The 19796-nt window shown below is 43.0% G+C and overlaps 1 protein-coding gene across 2 annotated transcripts in view; it reads left to right on the top strand.

The window, feature by feature from the left end:
* The window catches only part of ANXA4 (annexin A4), a 61066-nt gene that overhangs the window by 20784 nt on the left and 20486 nt on the right, over positions 1 to 19796 (top strand). Inside the window, exons 1-5 of one of the 2 annotated variants that reach the window (XM_008514852.2) lie at positions 1400 to 1926; positions 6377 to 6508; positions 6728 to 6782; positions 14197 to 14284; positions 17898 to 17992. In XM_008514852.2, coding sequence (XP_008513074.1) covers positions 6774 to 6782; positions 14197 to 14284; positions 17898 to 17992 — 192 coding nt within the window. In that variant the 5' untranslated portion in view covers positions 1400 to 1926; positions 6377 to 6508; positions 6728 to 6773. Of the gene's footprint in view, positions 1 to 1399; positions 1927 to 6376; positions 6509 to 6727; positions 6783 to 14196; positions 14285 to 17897; positions 17993 to 19796 lie in introns of those variants that run through there. The other variant, XM_008514851.2, reaches the window with a different exon arrangement.

Genomic DNA, 19796 nt, shown 5'->3' with positions numbered 1-19796 from the left:
GGGTAGATTAAGAAAATGTAGAGGAACGTTTAGTAAATGTTCCTCCCCTCCTTCTCACTGCCTTTTGGACAAAGGAATTGTTGGAGTAAAACCTTTAATAGACTTTGGCATGATGTGAGAATGGTAGAGAAGGAGTGGGGATATTTTAAATTGTGTATAAAATATGTGTTTTCTATTATTTATAGATTGAAATTACTATTATTATTGTCCCCCCAATGCTGTGAATAAGTGGCTAAAATTTGGATGAAAGATTGTCAATAAGTTACCTGCCAGGAGCTGGCCCCGTGGCCGAGTGGTTAAGTTCTCACGCTCTGCTGCAGCGGCCCAGGGTTTCGCTGGTTCGGATCCCGGGCATGAACATGGCACCGCGCGTCAGGCCACGTTGGGGCGGCGTCCCACATGCCACAACTAGAAGGACCTGCAACTAAGATATACAACTATGTACTAGGGGGATTTGGGGAGATAAAGCAGAAAAAAAAAAAAAGGATTGGCAATAGTTGTTAGCTCAGGTGCCAATCTTTAAAAAAATAAGTAAATAAATAAGTTACCTGCCAGGTGCTGGGTTGGAATAGATCCTTTCCTAAGATGGTTAGCAGGCAGGTTTCCAAATTTGTCTGCATTCATTTATCTTACACATCTTGCCTTTGATTAAATGTTTGAAAATGCTTATTTCTCCAGACTCAGACCCATGGTTGCAACAAAACTTCCTTTACCTTTAGAAGGATCTAAGTTCCAAGGAAAAAGAGTTGCTTTCATTTTCCTACTTCATAGACAGTTTTGAAAGCTTTTAGTCTTGGGTGGGGCCCAGGCACACCGTCCACAAATCTACAGCCTAAAAGTTTAAATTTGTCATCCTGTGGGATGTAAAATGAAACCATGTACCAAAGAAAAATGGTGAATGACTCACTCACATGTGATCTTTGGGGAAGAGAGGGATTCAGTAAGAATGTGCCACAAGGACAGCAAATCCCTTCATAATGAACGTTCCCGTTGCCTGTCCTGGGATGTGGGTCAATGTTGTGAGTCTGAATGGAGGCCATCCCGTTAAGCTGGAGTTTCAAAGAGAGCATCTGGTACTGGGGTGAATTCATCATGGTGCCACATCCAGCAGGACCAGAGAGATTGTATTCATCAGCCCACCAAGAAGGGATTCAAGTCTCAGGGACAGGTTCATATTTACAGGCTGACCATACACCTGCACACGCATGTGTCACACACAAACACACACGCTGCTAATTTATTTATTTACATTGAGAAATGTAATTGTTACTTAGACAAAAATTCTCCTGCTCCAGGACTTTGTAGACAGATCCACATGGGAACCCACACTCTAGTCCAGAGGTTGCCTGGCAACCATGGAATCAGAACAGAGGGTTTTAGATGGGTAAAATTCATCTTCACAGTGGGGAAATATCTGACCCTGGACCACTGGATCCTGGGGCCACCCCCCCCTTTCCTTAGGACAGGGCTTTGATGAATATTTCGAAGTAACCTCCTCTGAGGGTTTTGCGTGGAACTTGCATTGCTGGTGGACACAGTTTTTCTTTAAATATGCTAATACCTTTCAGCAAGCTGGCTTCATCCCAGGAGCCATTCTTTATCTTTGAAATGAGTTTGCATATCTTTGTTTTGATAGTGATTTGCTGATTTTAATAGTTTAATGCTCAAAGAACAATCTAATTTGCCTGCTCTCCAAGTTCTGGGTGAGCGGGGAGGAATACACCGCATTGCTGCCTCCACGTGTGGCATACTGAAATATTGCTTGAAGTCAGAGGCCCTTGTTCCACGGACCTGCAGTCTGCTGTGGGGACATAAGAAACTTTGTACTTGAGTCAGCACCTGGCTTGCCAATTTCTAGCAGGGTACAATAGGACAATTTGCGGGATAGTGAAATAATTATCCTTCTGGACATCGAACTGGAAAAAAGTAGGGATGTGTTCTTTTTTGTTTGTTTTTTGTTTTTTTTAATTAAGATTATGATAGTTTACAACCTTGTGAAATTTCAGTTGTATGTTATTGTTAGTCATGTTGTAGGTACACCCCTTCACCCTTTGTACCCTCCTGCCACCCCCCTTTCCCCTGGTAACCACTGATCAGTTCTCTTTGTCCATATGTTAACTTCCACCTATGAGTGGAATCATGCAGAGTTCATCTTTCTCTATCTGGCTTATTTCACTTAACATAATACCCTCAAGGTCTATCCATGTTGTGAATGGGACGATTTTGTCCTTTTTATGGCTGAGTAGTATTCCATTGTATATATATACCATATCTTCTTTATCCAATTGTCAGTTGCTGGGCACTTAGGTTGGTTCCATGTCTTGGCTATTGTAAATAATGCTGCGATGAACATAGGGGTGCATGGGACTTTTGGAATTGCTGATTTCAGGTTCTTAGGATAGATACCCAGTAGTGGGATGGCTGGGTCATATGGTATTTCTATTTTTAACTTTTTGAGAAATCTCCGTACTGTTTTCCATAGTGGCTGCACCAGTTTGCATTCCCACCAACAGTGTATGAGGGTTCCTTTTTCTCCCCAACCTCTCCAACATTTGTCACTCTTGGTTTTGGATATTTTTGTCATTCTAACAGGTGTAAGGTGATATCTTAGTGTAGTTTTGATTTGCATTTCCCTGATGATTAGTGATGATGAGCATCTTTTCATGTGTCTATTGGCCATCCTTCTATCTTCTTTGGAGAAATGTCTGTTCATGTCCCCTACCCATTTTTCGATTGGGTTGTTTGATTTTTTGTTGTTAAGCTGTGTGAGTTCTTTATATATTATGGAGATTAAAGTAGGGATGTGTTTTTGACATGCCTAATTTTTCTTTATGAATCCATCATAAATTATGTATGCAAATTTATGTAATCTTCTCTGAAATAGGTCGGACTTATTTACAACTTATTAATCCTTTATGTAACTGCTACTGGGGTAGATCTCTTATGTGTACTTCCAAGCTGTGTTTCAGTTGCTCTAAAACTATGTCTTCAGATCGTCGGGAGCCGTATCATGGGCTCTAGTTGTGGAGTTCCAGTATTATGAAGGTAGTGTAGTTTCCCGCCCACAAACTGCATAACCCTTAGATTTTTTCAGACATCACTAACATATGGTCCCTTCAGTCTTTACCTTTCCATCTTGAAGAGTCCTGGTGCTTTTAGGGCCATTGGAGCCATGCTCAAACCTGAGTGTGTTTGCATTTTATAGATGTAAAAACTGAGGCACAGTTGCTAATTATTTTGCCCCACCTGTGAGCAGCAAAGGAGTTTTTAAAAAACCAGCACAAAGTCTGAGTCATTGGGAACTTGGTGATATTGTTCAGGTTATGGAATTGTAGGCCAGCCTTCAGAGAGAAAGAGTGAATCAAGGAAGTGGAGGCAGAAAAGGATTCCTGTAAAGAATCCTTGGCTTTGCAGGGCGGTGGAAAGGGTGGGAGGACGTTTACAGATGGAGCTTCAGGGAGAAAGGCCTTTATTGTTTGGGGGCTGGTTATTTTGTGCAGTTAAGAAGAGGCCTACAGCCATTCTGTGTCCGGGGAGGGGTGTATGTGATTTCTTCCCCTCCTTTCCGCTCCCCCCTTCCTTGCCGAGAGTAATTGAGACCTTCCTCAGTGCCAGACGCTGTGCTAGGAAGCGTTTGTGTGGATTAACTTTACATATATTATCGATATCTAATGAAAGAAACACGGAGTACCATTGTCTGCATTCATTTCTATAATCTATTTAGAAACTCAGTTGGTACTAGTAAATAATAAATATACAACAGCTGTCTGTGTATAAATGGACTTATGCTGTGTGCTGTCCAAGTTTCAAAATAAATTGTCTGGCTAAAAAGCACCCCGTGTTCGAGTATGATACATTTTTTTCCTGTAGTAAAATATTTCTAGCTCATTGAATAATGGCTCTCAGTATTTCCAGAAGGCTTTGCTCAAGCGGTCTTTCTACTTCTTGATGTGGTAAAAAGGACCAGAAGTGTTCATATTAAAGGCTGGCTTCTTGGGGAGGAGTCCCCATTCTCTGCCTCCTCACTGGTTGTCATTGATTCCAAAACCACATGGAAGCAAAGGGCGGGCCCTTGCTCCTAAAAGCTGTGTATGCCAGGTCATCAACCAAGCAGCAGCAACTCAGTCCAACTCACATATCAATTATACTTAGGGATATGGATGCATTTTGATAATTCATATGATGTGAGCCAGGGCCTCCAGGTGAAGGAGTGGCTAAGGCCCATGAAAGTCTCAAGCAGCCCTGCTCATGGCTTCCCCTAGCACATTCTGGGCAAGTGAGAAAGAGGCACCCCTTCCTGCCCCACAGATGGTCCTGGCCCACTCCAGCCCCATCTCCTGTCACTCTGGCCCTTGTTCTTGATGCTTTTGTCTATCCCTGAAACACAGTAAGTTTATTCCTGCCTCAGGGCCTTTGCACTAACTGCTCCCTCTACCTGAAACCGTTCTCCTCCAGAACTGTGAATGGCCAGCTCCTTCTCATTCAGGTCTTAGCTTGGATGTCATCTCCTTGGAGATGACTTCCCTGATCACCCTCTCCAGGCCAGCTCCTTTCCAGTAACCTGATCATGTCATCCTCCCTACCAGGGGTCAGCGAACTTTTTCTGTGAAGGACTAGATATTAAGTATTTTCAGCTTTGTGAACCCCACAGTCTCTGTCATAACTACCCAGTTCTGCCATTGTAGCATGAAAGCAGCCATAGACAATATGTAAACCAATGGCTGTGGCTGTGCTCCAATGAGTCTTTACCTATGAACACTGAAATTTGAATTTTATGTAATGTTCACATGTCATGAAATATTACTCTTTTGGTTTTTTTTGTCAACCATTGAATATGTAAAAACCATTCTTAGCTAGTAGACCGTACAAAAACAGAATTTGGCCCATGAGCTGTAGTGTACTGATTCCCATTCTATACCATTATCCTGTTGTATTCTCATCTTACTGGTATCTGCAATTGTCTTATATATTCATTTGTTTATTTGTCGTCTGTCTTTCCTGGTAGAGTGTGAGCTTCTTGAAGGCAGGTTCCTTGTCTTAGTCACTGTATTATCTCTGTCAGCTAGAACAGTGCCTGGAATATAGAGGGGCTTTATGAATGTTTGGTGATTAAATCCGTATAGTCCATGAGCCACTAAATCCAGTAAAGTCTCCCTTCCAAAGTTTCCCTGTGTATATCCTGTTCCAGGTGCCACACCCTGCTGAGGCATTTGCCTCGGCCTGTCTGTTCCTGTAGTGGAATCTTATGCCTTCCTGAGCCCTTATCTCTCACTCCAATCTACCCCATGGTATAGTCACTTGCTAAAGCATGTCTTTTATTATATCATTTCTCTGGAAGAACCAAACACTTTCCCCTGTTTTCGCTTTACCTACAGTGTGATGTCAGACTCCTCAGCTGGGCATTCAAGGCCCTTACTAATCAGTTCCCCAGCTGCTTTTCCAGTCTCATCTCCGAGCCTTCCCTGGAATGAGCCCTCTGCTCCAGCAGCCTCCTGTCCTCATTGTCCCTGAAGCCACTGCTCGTTCCCACCCCTGCACCTTTGTCCAGGCTGTGCCCCAGAACCATTTCCCCTTAGGAAGGGATTGACCTTCTGTGTGATATGAGGCGAGTCTGCAAGGAGTGATGGGAAACAAGGAAGAGTGGAGCTGAGCATAAGGGAAGCTGGAAGATGAAGACTGAATGTGACCAGACATGAACTAATCAGTAGGAAAGTGGGTTAAGAAGGATTTAGTTATTCTGGGGAAATAATTGAAAAGTGCTGCTTGGTAGAACTGTCTAGGTGAGGGCTTCTCAAACTACCGTGCAGACAAATATTTGGAGAATCTTGCTAAAATGCAGAGTCTGGGAATAGGTCTGGGGGAGGCCTGAGATTCTGCATTTTTAACAAGCTTGCAGGTGATGCTCATGCTTCTGGTTGTTTGAGTATCAAGGATCTAACTAAATGCTTAGGAAAGGAGCCTTTTCCATAGGACCTAGATATGGAGACAGGAAGCCAGTGGGCCTGCCCTTCAGAGGCCTGCCTCTATGTCATGAGAACCCCCCAAGGGTCCTAGTCTACAGTAAAGACAATGCTTGCATTCTGAATGACTGAATAAATGTGTGATGGTTCAAGTCTTTTTGATGAGGGAGGGAGTGCCAAAGAGAACTAAGGACAAAGCTGAGTGTGGAAGGCTGCAGCTTAAAGGGAAGAAGCCCCTCTAAGTCCTGAGATGGTGGCAGTGAAAGTGATCACTGGGAAATGAAAAGAATCTAATGCTGGTTGGGCCGCTGACCTGTCATCACACACGCACACACACAGACGTGCGCACGTACACAGAATAGAAGCGGGAGTGAAGTACTTTTCCCTGATGCAGTTGGATTGTCTCTTCTCTCCAGAGAGACACCTCTTCTGATCCACTAGAGCATACAGTTCAAAATCTAGGTTAGGCTTGAGTACAAATATGTACTTCACCCTAACAACACAATAGGAATCATTTCTGTAACGCGGATCTCCAGACAGAAGAGCAGGTACGTCTTTTGCTGGTGTAGTAAACTTGCCCGTTCAAACAGTTTCTCTTTAATTATTAACCTGGCCCTTGTATCTTTGGCTAATCAGTAGCTGGCTTTTTGATGAAATTGGGTGTTATTTCCCTATGGCTTCAGTTCATGCAAACTACAAGTTATCCCGATTAATGATTTTAATGACACTCCCTCACCACAGTAATTTCCCCTCTGCTTTTCTCACAGAGGAGCTTCTTCAAGGCGGGCTGAACTCTGATCCCGACAGAGAGTCATGGCCATGGTAAGTAGGGGAGCGCCTCACCCTACCTGGTACCAGCCACAGACAGGTACAGGATGTATACTTAGGGACCGTTGGCTTATACAAAGGCTCGTTTGCTCAACAGAGGGGCGGGAAGAGGAAATGAAAAGGCAGGTTTTTTTTTTTTAAACACCAGTTTAATTTCTTTCAGAGGTGGTGAGTAACTTGACCCTGAAAATTAATTCAAAGAGAGACTCCTTTGAATTCTTCCAACATCTTGAAATACAGAAACAAGTTATAGTTTTCTCGCTGCGGAAGCACCACATGTTCGTTGGAGAAAATTTAGGCAAATAAAAAGGAAGAACTAAAAATCCTGCAGATTCTACCAGCAGGAGATGACTGCCATTCACTTTTTGGTGTAACCCCATCATTTCAGGCTCATCAAGAAGGGTGGTTCTTAGCCATGTGGGCTTGTCATCTGCCTCCTGCTTCTGGCCGCGACTGGACTCCTCAGAGCTTGGTTATCCGATCTTTGAGACAGGCAGGGAATTGGATCCCTCTGAGAGTTCCATAAAGTTCAGTGCTGGTGTGGAAGCTGAGCCTCTGCACTGCTGACATGGCTCTCCCTGAGGCTGGCCATCTGCTCTCTGTCTCCCACCCAAATGAGGTTTCTGAATGGGCGGGTGATGCTGATCCCTGGTCTTCCAGGAGAGAGTAATGGAAGTAGAATCTTATACCTGGAGAGGAGCTAGGGATCCCACCCGTTCTAGATGCCTTTCTTTAGGAAGATGGGTGTGTGTAAACTGTCCTGAACAAATAGTAATATACTCTTAACGTTTTTTTATATTAGACATTCTAGAATTTTATTCATCATCCCTGATAGCCAAAGTCCTACTTATGTCTGCTCAGAATCTCTTATGCTTTAATTTAAAATCCATTTCTTCTTGATTGAGTCTCCCAGGACATGGAGAACATGTATTTAGAAAGGTTTATGGTGCTCCTACTTTGTGCCAGATGTGGTACTTGGCTCGGGGACTCAGAATTAATGGGACAGTCTTTCTGTCTTCAACAAGATCACAGCCTTCCTACACTGAGAACTGTAACCAAGTGACCCTTTAGTGTGCCTTCCACTCGAGCAAAATCACCTCAGTCGCTCTTGTCTTTCATCTTAGAACCTGTTTTTCCATCATGACTGTTATTTATTGGACAGATAAAGGACCTTTTTAAAGGAAAAGAAAAACAAACAATAGTCACAATATTATAGTTCCCAAATATTTTCCATCATTTTATTTTAGACCCTATTCATATGTATAATGGTTTTTAAATAGTAGTAATAAGAGCATAAGTAACAGTTAGGTGTATACTTACTCTGATCTTTGCTACGCTAACATGTTTATATTACTTTTTATAGCATCTTAAAATTACTTCTATGAAGGGGTAGAGTTATGGGTGTTTTAATTTTCTTCTTAATTCTTCTTTTTTAAAAATTTCCAAATCTCTACAATGACTGTATGATACATTTCTAAAAGGAAAACATGTTTTAAAAGCCATTGTAGTCAAGTATTAAAAATTTTTTTTTCTAGAGGTTTAATTAACATATAGTGAAATGCACAGCTCTTATGGTTGCTGGTAGATGAGTTTTGACAAAGGCATGTACTCTTTTATCAAGATAGAACATTTCATCACTCCAGGAAGTTCCTTCATGCCCCTTCTTGCTCCCACCCTGCTCCTAATTCCACACCAGAAACGCAACCACTGTTCTGATTAGCCCCATAGATTAGTTTTGCCTATTCCAGAACATCCTATAAATGGAATCACAGAGCCTGTACTCTTTTGCTGGTTTCCAGTGCTGAGCGTTATATTTTTTGCAATCCATCCATGTTGCTGTGAGTATCAGCAGTTTGTTCCTCCACTCCTTTTTATTGCTGATTAGTATTCCATTGTATTTTAATCTTTTGGACATTTTTCATCTTCCTGATTATTTTAATAGCCAAATAACATTTCATGGATTGTGATATAACATCTATTTCTAGCTGTTAGTTTTTATCATTCTTCCCTACATCCTCCCTGTTTCCTTTGTCTGCTGCCACAAGAAGCCTTCCTGGGTGGAATCCCCTGCCTTCCCAGAACAGACAGTGGTGCATTATACCCTGGAATTTAATCAATACGGATACTTTAGGGCTGACAGGAACAAATTTCCTGAGCTTATCTTTTTCCTGGAAAAAAGGAGTCACTAAGAATGTTAATTGATAACCTAACTATCTTTGCAAATCCCCCTATCGATTCATCTTGTTAGATATTAATTTTAATCCCACAGTAGTGTCCCACAACAATGCAGTTTGCTTTAAAGTTGAATGCAGTATTTGAATACCATCCAGAATTTTTTCAATACTCAAGTTCCAAAAAAACATTGTGGAACATTTGACTCACAAAGCTGTCTCCTGGTGGGGCCAAGGGCTGAGTTAGGCCATGTTGGAATTTTGACAGCAAATCACCAATTTGCTTATTACTATAGATATATAGTAGAAAAAGGGGAATAAAGTGCTATGTTAATTTCCTAGGGCTGCCATAACAAAACACCACAAACTGGATGGCTTAAAATAGTGGAAATTTGTTGTCTCAGTTCTGGAGGCCAGATACCCAACCAAGGTGTGGGTAGGGTCGTGATCTCTCTGAAACCTGTAGGAGGCTCCTTCCTTGCCTCTTTCTAGCTTCTGGTGGTTTGCTGGCAATCTTAGTCATTCCTTGGCTTGCAGCTGCTTCTCTCCAGTCTCTGCCTTCATCCTTATGTGGTGCTCTCCATGTGTGTCTCTGTCTTCACATGTTGTCTTCTTATAAGGACACCAGTCATATTGGATTCGGGGCTCACCGTGCTCCAGTGTGACCTCATTTTAATTCAATTAATTACATTTACAATGACCCTATCTTCAAATAAGTTCACATCCTGAGGTGCGTGCATACTGGGGGTTAGAGCTTCAACATGCCTTTTTGGGGGGAAATACAATTCAGTCCATAACAGTGCCCAAGGAAGTTAATGTTATAGATTTCTGCTTTTCTCTGTGAGGTATACAGAGCATAATGACTAAGTGCTGGATGCTGACCATATCCAGGAGGTGAAAGCCTGGTCTTTCAGCAGACGAGGCCCATACCCTCTGGTACCTGAGGCCTTTGGATGGGCTCGACGTGAGCCACAGTGGGCCTGAGAGGTGCAGGCCAAGGTGGACTAGCTCATAGAGCTCAAATCTAACTGGCTAGAGAACTGCCCTAAGGGTGTGAAAATCCTCCATTCCTTTAGATGGCCCATATTACATCCTTGGATCAAATTAAATCATCAGAGAGCTTCAGATCTATTCTACATCGTTTTCACTATCTACATCGCATTGTACAAACTCCCTATTCTAGATTTTGCTTTGGAGTTACCCCATAGGCTTGTGTTAAGGGATATTATCAGAAATAGATGTAAGAATCTCATTATTATTTCTACTGTGGAGATGTTGTTGACATCATATTTAGTAATAATGGTGATGATGATAGCCGCTAAGTTTGAGTCTTTGTTTTAGTGTTCACTGTTGACTGGATTCTGTGCTGAGTGCTTTGCTATATTATCCTGCTTCATTATTAGAACAACCCTGTGGGTTGATATCATTATCAACACACATGAGAAAAACAAAACTTCCCCTAGCCCATCCAGCCAGAAAGATTCAAACCCAGTTCTATCCCACTCAATGCCGTGTCGCTTCCCGCTAAGCTTTGCTGCCTCTCACTGTAGGCCACCATGTCTCCCTCATGAAGACCCGCAGATGAAATTCCCCCAATACTAGGATTCCCTTTATAGTGTTCATGACTCTTTGAGTGATGTAGAAGAGACAGCACTGACTGTCTCCATGAATATTAGTACATTTTAGCGGAATCATGGGCACGAGACTATGGGGTACATTTCAACCAAAGCTTATATAAAACCCTTCTCCCTTTGTAATAATTCATAGTCATCCCCCTGTTCTGTTCCCTCCCATCACCATAACATCTTACCACTCATGACTACTAAAAGAGGCATTATCAGAAAGGTTAGGAGAAACAGACCTGTTGATGTAACCTCAGCCCCAAGTTTAGCCTTGGCTGTCTCTTCCTAGCCTCAGCTGTGAGCTCTTAGCATCTTAAAAGCACAAAGTACCAGCTCTGGACAGAGGACGGTTTCCAGATGGGTCTGAACTCCATCGACATCTGGGCACCAAGAATATCACTTAGATCCTTGCTCCTGTGCAGCCTTAGCTGATCAAATGTACACCACAATGGCAGACACCTGACAAATTAAGGGAAAAGAGACAAGGCAGAATAATTTTAGAAAGTGCTGCTTATGACTGATTAGGCCGTTTTTAAAGACAGAATTCAGAATATCAAAACATGAATTGCTGAAGGGTTGTAGTAACGCTTAGTGTCAGCACATAGACGGGAAGATATATTAAAGAGTAAAGCTAGTTTGATTCTACTCTCTGCTGCTAAATCAGGGAGCCGAGAAGAGCTCCGCTAACACAGATTGCATCTCTCTAAACTCAGTACAAAGAAAGGCGGGGCATTTCTTGGGCAACTGGTTTCTTTTCTTCCCATGAACACAACAATCCTCATTACTGATTACAAATCTCTCTTGCTTTGGCTTCTAGGCAGAGAAATCTGTGGCTTCTCTCTAATAACTGCACAGGCCCTTAAGGTCTGCAGTTTGGTTTCCTTCCCACCTGCGTGACTGTACCTTAATTTTTGATGTTTTATGTCTCATCACTGAATTTCTTCATCTATTTATTTACTTTTTTTTTTTGGAGGAAGATTAGCCCTGAGCTAACTGCTGCCAATCCACCTCCTTTTGCTGAGGAAGACTGGCCCTGAGCTAACATCCATGCCCATCTTCCTCTACTTTATATGTGGGATGCCTACCACAGCATGGCTTGCCAAGAGGTGCCATGTCTGCACCCGGGATCTGAACCAGCGAACCCCAGGCCGCCAAAGCGGAACATGCGCACTTAACCGCTGTGCCACTGGGCCAGCCCCTATTTACTTTTTTATACTGAGTTATATGTATTTCTCTTTGCTGTCTCATATAACATAAATCACATATTAATAAACTGGTAAATACATTAGAAATATTCAGGGCACTTTGATATTAATTGGTAAATTATCTCTAAGTTTTAATCCAACTGAGATGGTTCCTACTGGTCATCAACCCATGTTTTGCTTGTTGATGTTTTTCATTTTTCATCTTTCTTTGCAGAGGGTCAGGGTCACTAACTTTTTGTCCCTGGTACCGTATCAGAGTACGTCTTACTTTAAGGCAGGTTGATCATTTCCAGTGATACTAGTCATCATCTCGGTTGTCTAGAGTTGGTGTCTCCTCTTCATGACTTTCCGTTCTCCCCTCTGCCCTCTCAGTCAGGCTGTGTCATCTCCATTCCACTGGGAAAGCTCTTGTCAGGATCACCAGGCACCTCCATGTTGCCAAATCTGACCATCCCTTCCGTGTCCTTCTCTTATCCCTGCCTCAGCCGGCACTGACCGCTCCCGCCTTCCTCAGCCTCTGGACTGCACACTCTCTTGGTTTTCCTTTTACCTCAAGGACCAGTCGTTCTTGGTCATCCTTTCTGGATTCTCCTTCTCTGCTGGACCTATACTGCTGGAGAGGCCTAGGTTTGTCCTAGGATCCCTGTTCTTCTCTATCTTCATCTCGTTTAATACCATCCAAATGCTGAAGTGTCCTAAATTTATTACTCTAGACTTGACCTCTAGACTTAGATTGTATAATATACTGTCCTTTTGACAACTCCACTTGGATGTTTAATGGACATCTCAAACTCAGCGTTTGAAAACAGAAGTTCTAAATCCCACCCCTACTGCCACCCCAAATCTGGCAGTCCTCCGGCTGTCCCCATCTGGGTAAATGCTACCACTCTCTGCTCAGCTACTCAGGGAAAAAGATTTAGAGTTAGACCTGATTCTTTTCTTTCCTCACCTCCCCCGTCAGTCCATCAGCAAGTTCTGTCGCCTTTGCTCCAAAACATGTGCTGAGTCTGTTTCTTTCCATCTTGACTGTTTCACAAGGGTGAAATGGTGGGCAGGCATCATATCCCTGGATCTTGGCCCAGATTCTCAACTGGCCTCTGCATCTCCCTACAGCAGCCTGAGTGGTCTTTTAACATGTAAATCAGATTGTCTATCCCATCCCCTTGCTAAAAACCTGCTGGTGGCTTCCCACTGCACCTAGAATAAAATATAAATTTACCCAGTTTGTGAGGACTGCCTTGTTCTGGCCCCAGCCCACCTCTCTGATTTTCTTTCCCTTTTAAAAAATTTTTATCAGGGAAAATTGTAAACACATACAAAAGTAGACCAAATATTAAAAAGAATCCCATTGTTCCTAACAATAATGATTAACTCATGGTCGATCTTCTTTCTTCTTTATTTCCACTTACTTCCCCCCACCTGTGTAATTTGAAGCAAATTCCAGACATCTTATCAGCTCTCTATAAACTATATATAAGATTAGAGCTATTAAAAAAATGTATATAACCAATACCATTAGCATACCTAAAAATGTTAACACTGATTCCTCAATGTCATCTAATATCAAGTCAGGGTTCAAATTTCCAACTGTCTCATAAATGTCTTATCTTTTTTACTGTTTGTTTGATTTAGAGTCCAAATAGGGTTCATGCATTGTAATTATTGACATGCCTTTTTAATGTTTTTTAAGCTACAGTTCCCTTCCATCTCTTTCTTTTCTAATTCCCCTTGCAATTTCTTTGCTGAAGAACCTAGCCCATTTGTCAAGTGGTGTTTCTCAGTCTGGATTTTGCCAATTACAGCCCTGTGGTGGGAGTGAACATTTTCCTTTCTTCTTGATTTATGGTCAATTGGTATTTGGCTCCACAGGCTTGATCGGATTGAGGTTTGAGTTTTTCCCTTTTTGAGGGACGTGATAACTTCATAGGTGGTGGTGTAACATATCTTACCACTCTCCTCCTTGCTGCCAATTTGAGCCACTCTGGCCTCTGCCCCTCTCCTCCCATAGAAACTAGTTCCAGCCTCAGGGCCTTTGCCTTAGCTGTTTCCTCTGCCTGTGATGCTTTCTCCTCCTTTGCATGGTCAATGCCTCATGTCAGTCGGATCTCAGCCTAAATGTCACTCAGAGCAGCCCTTCCAGGACCTTTCAATCTCCATAGCACTTCTCACTGCCAGGCACTTGTTAGAATATTAGTTTGTTGGCTTGTTTACTATCTGCCCTCCCACCCCACCGCCTGAACTAGAACCTCAGCTCCATGGGAGCAAGAGCCTTATCTGTCATCATCACTGCTATATCCCCAGCCCATGGGGATGTCTGGCCCATGGTAGGTGCTCAGCAAATGTTTGCTAATGAGAATCTCTTTGTCAGTAAGATGCTGCCTGTCAGTCACACCTTTCTCTGTACGCTTAGGCAGCCAAAGGTGGCACCGTCAAAGCGGCTTCAGGATTCAACGCCATGGAGGATGCTCAGACCCTGAGGAAGGCCATGAAAGGGCTCGGTAAGTGTCCCACTGGAGGTGAGCACTCTCATGTGTTGTGTCTCAGAGTCACACAGAGGGTGCTGTGTCCACTGGCAAATGTGAGCAGGTCTCACTCTCAAAAAACACAGTGGGAATGAGTTGCTTTTCAAGACAAATTAGGTGGGAGGGCATTAATTATCTACTTTTACAACAGAATTGTAAATTTAATGCACTCATTCTGGAGTTCCCCAATTATTTAAATCTGTTTTGCATTACAGCATTCTGAATCCGTATGTAAAACTTTAGAAATGTATTTGTTTTCCAATTAGTGCTGTATGTTTGTAGTGCCATGAGGTTTACAAAGCACTTTCACAAACATTATCTCAGTGTGTACATGCAACAACCCTGTGATTTGGTGAAAGCAGCTATTACTGTTGTGATTTTCGCCTTGCTGTACAGATGTGAAATTGAGATCCAGAGAAATTAAGTAACATAGTAAGTCACATTGTAAGGGGAACTGAGCCATGAGTCATGCTTGGCAGAGCCCGTCTTGAGGTTGGGCCTGCAACTCTAAGTCCATGGTCTTTCCCTTGAGTCCCTCTGCCTGTTGCTGCTGTGATGGGCATAGCGGGGAGGTCCTGACAGGCAGCGTGTGGGATTTCATGTGAGAAGGCTGTGTGTACAGGACCAGAGCACTTGTCTTCCAGTGCTCTACCCTCCAGCTGGCTCCCCGAGGGCAAAGGCCTCATGCTGGGTGGGCACAGCCATGCGGGGTGCGCTTCAGGCTGCCCTGGCCTAGCCCCTTGCCTGGGTGGACATTTGGCCAGAGAAGTGCCCTCTGGTTTGTAGCTGCTATTTAGAATCTGCTTGAGATTTGGATAAAAAAACTTGACCATGAGGCTTTATTTCCTAGTTTTTTAACCCAAAAACGGTTCACTTTACTTAGCCCCCATGCTACTAACAGCAGCAACAGCAATAAAAATAATAGTGGATGTTTGTTAAGCTCTTCTATGGGTTGGGCATAATTCTCCACGTGGATTGTTTTAATCCTGACAGCAGCTTGTTTTACTGATGAGAAAGTTGCGGTTTAGGGAGATTAGCTAACTTGCCCAAGGTCTCAGAACTAGTAAGTGTTAGAGTCGGGATTCTAGGCAATTCTAGGCAGTCTGACTCCAGAGCTGGGGTTAAGTCACTGTGCTGCCCTGCTGCCTACCTCTGCACAGAACATTGTTCTGAATCTACGTATCCTTCTCCTCATCTTCCATTTTTCACAAATAAAATGGAAAATGTACTTGGCCCACCCTGTTTTCAGGTTATCCTCATTCTTTGCTATATAGCAAAAACACCATCTTTCAGAACGTGGACCACATGGCATTCAGAATTTTCAAAATAAGAGTTAGGAGACATTCGACACAACCAAGCATTTTCAGTGCCTGTGTGTGGGCCAATGCAAAGTGGATGGTTGGAGGAGACAAGTATTATAAAACCTAGTCCTTGTGGTCAAATAGTCCATGGGTGCTAGGTGGCTAAGGCGTGTACAGAAATAACTATGATCAGTTCCTAATATGATAGAGATAGGAGGGGCACAAATAAGACCCCATTAGGGTTCACAGAGGAGATCACATTTCAAATGCGGGCATCAGGCAGAACTCCTTGGAGAATGTAGAATTTGAGATAGGCCTTGGGAGATGAGGTGAGTTTCAGTAAATAGAGATAAAAGAGAAGGTGTTTCAGGTGAATGGAATAGCATGAGCAGAGGTGTGGGATGAGTGTGAGCATCGTCCCATTTCCTAGTCTAGCTGAGGCCCAGGGCAGTCACAGTGAATACATGGAAAGGTGGATTGTAGCAGGAGGTACTTGCAAAGCAGGAGTAGGCTGGTTGGGAGCTTTCTGAGAAGACAGATAGCAAAGAGAGGGCCTGGAAGTGTTACTGAGAAGGCCACCTGGAGAATCACAGACATGGGGGCATGGTCCAAAGGCATTGGCTGGGGGACAACAGATGCCAGAATAATGACACTAAATGGATGAGGTTAGGGAGACATATAAACCAATAGACTGACAATGAAGGAGGTCAGGAGAAAGGAGTGCAGTACAGTTGGGTCAAGTATAGTTATTCAAGAGCTGAGTCGGTGGATCTGGCTGCCTGGTATCTTTTTATGTGGGTATTTATGATAGTGAATGGGATCTCGTGGAGAGTCTCGGATGGCAGACTGCAGCGCCTGTAGTAAATCCAGCAGACCAGGGAGCCATTGTGTATTCCCGAGCAGGGGAGGAATGCATTTTAGGAAAATGAATCTGGCAAGACTTTGGAAAGACCAAATAGGAGGTAAGATTACTAGTTAGCCAACTTTACAGTTGTCTAGGAAGAGACCCCCAAATCCTGAACTGGAGTGGTAGTGGTAGGAATCAAAAAGAGGAGGTGGATGCAAAAAAGGTTGTAGAGCTAGATTTTGCATAACTTGGCAGGAAATTTGAATGTGGAGGAAGACAGAAAGTGAAAAACATCAGAGCTGTTTTGAGGGTTCATACTTGACTAACTGGAAGAGGGGTGGTGCCCTTTCACAGAAACTGGGTGAACAAAAGGTGATGGGCCTTCTCCCCGCAGCTGAGAGCTCTGAAGGTTGTGTCTTTTACCCTCTGTTTTTTTTTAAGAGACCTGAAAGTAGGTCCCTAAGATATATAAACTTAAAGTTCTGTAGCTTCCTCCCTACACCTCACATTTTTCTGGATCTCTAATCTTGGAAAGAATAACTGTGATGAATCTATATTTTTTCATTTCTCCCTGAAATATTTAAGTAGAATCCCTTCTGTAACCCATCACAACGCCCCCATATAGTATAAACAGTGAAGGAACAGGAAACTCACCAAACATGCATGAACATCCAGCTGTTACTAAGACGAGGGACCAATTTGAAAAATCAGAATAAAGTCCCCCTATAAAAGTTGCTGCAAGAAACAGGCAAACAAAACTTAGGACATTTTTAATTTGTAATTCATATTATAAAGCTTTGATAGGATATCGCATCATGGGAATTTGTTGGGAGTTATAAAAAGGGAATCATCTGAGATCAGGAAACATAGCTTGGAGATGAAAAACACAATTACAGATCTTAAAACTCGGTGAATGCAGTGAACAGCCAATTTAAACCCTGCAAAGTGCCAAATCAGTGAATGAAAAGACGAGTTTGAATTGTTTCAAAGCTTGGAGGAAATGATAAAGGGATAAAAACAAAGAGAGAAAAGGCAAGAACGTGGAAGATAGATACAGGGGATCCAAAAGACATTATAAGAATTCCAGAGGAGGGGAAGAAGCATGATCCCAGTCAACACTTACTGAGTATTTAGTAAGTGCTGGGCATTGTGCTGAGTAACTCACTTAAGGGAAGTACTATGATTACTCCCATTTACAGATAAGGAAACTAATGCCTGGAGATGTTAACTATTTTGTTCAGTGGCAAACAGCTAATTAAAGGAGAGGCTAAGACTCAAATCTAGTGTCTGTTACCCCCACAATAGACAAACCCTCTGAACAAGGACCTCTTTTCTTAGAAAGCTCTCTGCGTGTGTTTGGGTTACTCCAGTGTCTGCAGAGGAACCCATTTTCTCATCCCTCTCAAATCACATTCACTCACTGTCTCTGCTCCACTCCCAGGCACGGATGAAGATGCCATAATCAGTGTCCTCGCCTACCGCAACACCGCCCAGCGCCAGGAAATCAGGACAGCCTACAAGAGCACCATTGGCAAGGTAGGCACAGTCTCTCCATCTCCGTGTTGACGAGGGACCTGTCAGGCAACAAGGAAGCAGGGCTAGTTCCCGATCTAGGTTCCTGAAGTAGCCCTGTGTTTTTAAAAGATGGACCCCTTGCCATGTGTAAGGATGCTCTTGAAAAAAAAAAAAAAAGACAATTTCAACACGTGTTTCCTCCACTATCCTTAGCCAGAAGTGATGTCGGGGAGCTCTTGATTCATGGAGCTCAGGCCAAGCTTAGTCTCTTCCCACTCAAGTCTTCTCAGGGACTTGGTTGTTGAATGGACTCAACCACCACCCTTTTGAGCACCGGGCAGGGCTGAGCTTCCAGTGTGGCTTCCCTGAGCCGATGGCTTCTTTTAGGCCACCGTGGATGAAGACCCTCCAAACTGACTGAAATATTTAAATTCAGTTTGTTTTAAGTAGGCTCTTCCACATAAACCCATTTGTAGCATATATTCGTTCCTTTGATGATCCGCAATTGAGGGACACCCCCTTAGATTCTAGAATGGGGCTTTATGTGTGTATGTCTGTGTATTTTAGTAGCTCATGCATTCAGAGGTTGTTCACTCACCATGTTTTCCTCTTTGAGTCTGAATCCCACATCCCTCAGGAACCCTCTCTTAGTCTCATTTTCAATGACTCCCTTGCCAGAGTCATTCCACCCCATCTTTCCACAGCACTGAAAACCTATCTCTGATTAGCAAGAATCTTTTTATTGAGGAAACATTATCAATAAGAGCCTCCAGTTCTCAGAGTACAGTAACTCCATGACGTGTTTCTATCCTCGAGATACTTTACAGCCAGTCAGACGGCCACTGCTTCTCAAGGACAGCTCTAAACTGCTGCGTGGGACAGGGCTGCTCCGCTATGGCCTAGAGCGTCTGATGTGCACCTTGGCTGGGCCCCCCCGGTCGGGAACAGGATTCTTCTGATCAGATTGCTTGTACTATCTTCTGTGCGTTGTAAACTCTTCTCCATCCCCAAAGAAATTTATTGAGCAGAAATAGGCATGAACGTGCGTGTGATGTGTGAACTAGAGACCTAAAGGGTGTTGCCACACACATTCGGGTTGATTATTCAGCTTCAGAACTAAGCTAGTCTGGTGGCAGTTTGTTAAGATGAGCAACATTAACGGATTGACTGAGCACTAATTTATTTAGTCATTCATTCATTCATTCATTCATTCACTATGTCTGGACATAGCATAAAAATATACACAATAGGTTGAAATACAGTGTTATGGAATCAGGTTTGTGGGAATCAGAGATCTGGACTTGAATAGCAATTTAGCCCCTTATTAGTTGGTTGATCTTAAGCAGGTTCTTAAATTCTCTGACCTGTTCTAGGAGGAAATGTGAATAAATGTCTTTAGTATTTTGTCCTTTGTCCAAATAAGTACATTTCTTTTTAGGAAGTGAGCCTTAAGAAATAATCATGAGGGGCCAGCCCCGTGGCATGGAGGTTAAGTTCACACATTCTGCTTCAGCAGCCCGGGGTTCGCTGGTTCAGATCCTGGGTGCGGATCTATGCACTGCTCATCAAGCCACGCCGTGGCAGGCATCCCACATATAAAGTAGAGGAAGATGAGCATGGATATTAGCTCAGGGCCAGGCTTCCTCAGCAAAAATGAGGAGGATTGGCAGCAGATGTTAGCTCAGTGCTAATCTTTCTCAAAAAAAAGAAATAATCATGAATGATTGCAAAGATACAACTAAACGCATGTGTAATTTAACAGTAGAGAAAAACCAGACACAGGGGACTGGTTAAAATGTTATTGCATCTACATATAGAAATTGTA

This window comes from Equus przewalskii, chromosome 14, assembly GCF_037783145.1.
Source record: "Equus przewalskii isolate Varuska chromosome 14, EquPr2, whole genome shotgun sequence".
In the NCBI taxonomy this organism is placed as follows: Eukaryota; Metazoa; Chordata; class Mammalia; order Perissodactyla; family Equidae; genus Equus; species Equus przewalskii.
Note: the sequence above shows the minus strand (reverse complement) of the source record. Positions and strands in the feature narration are given on the sequence as shown.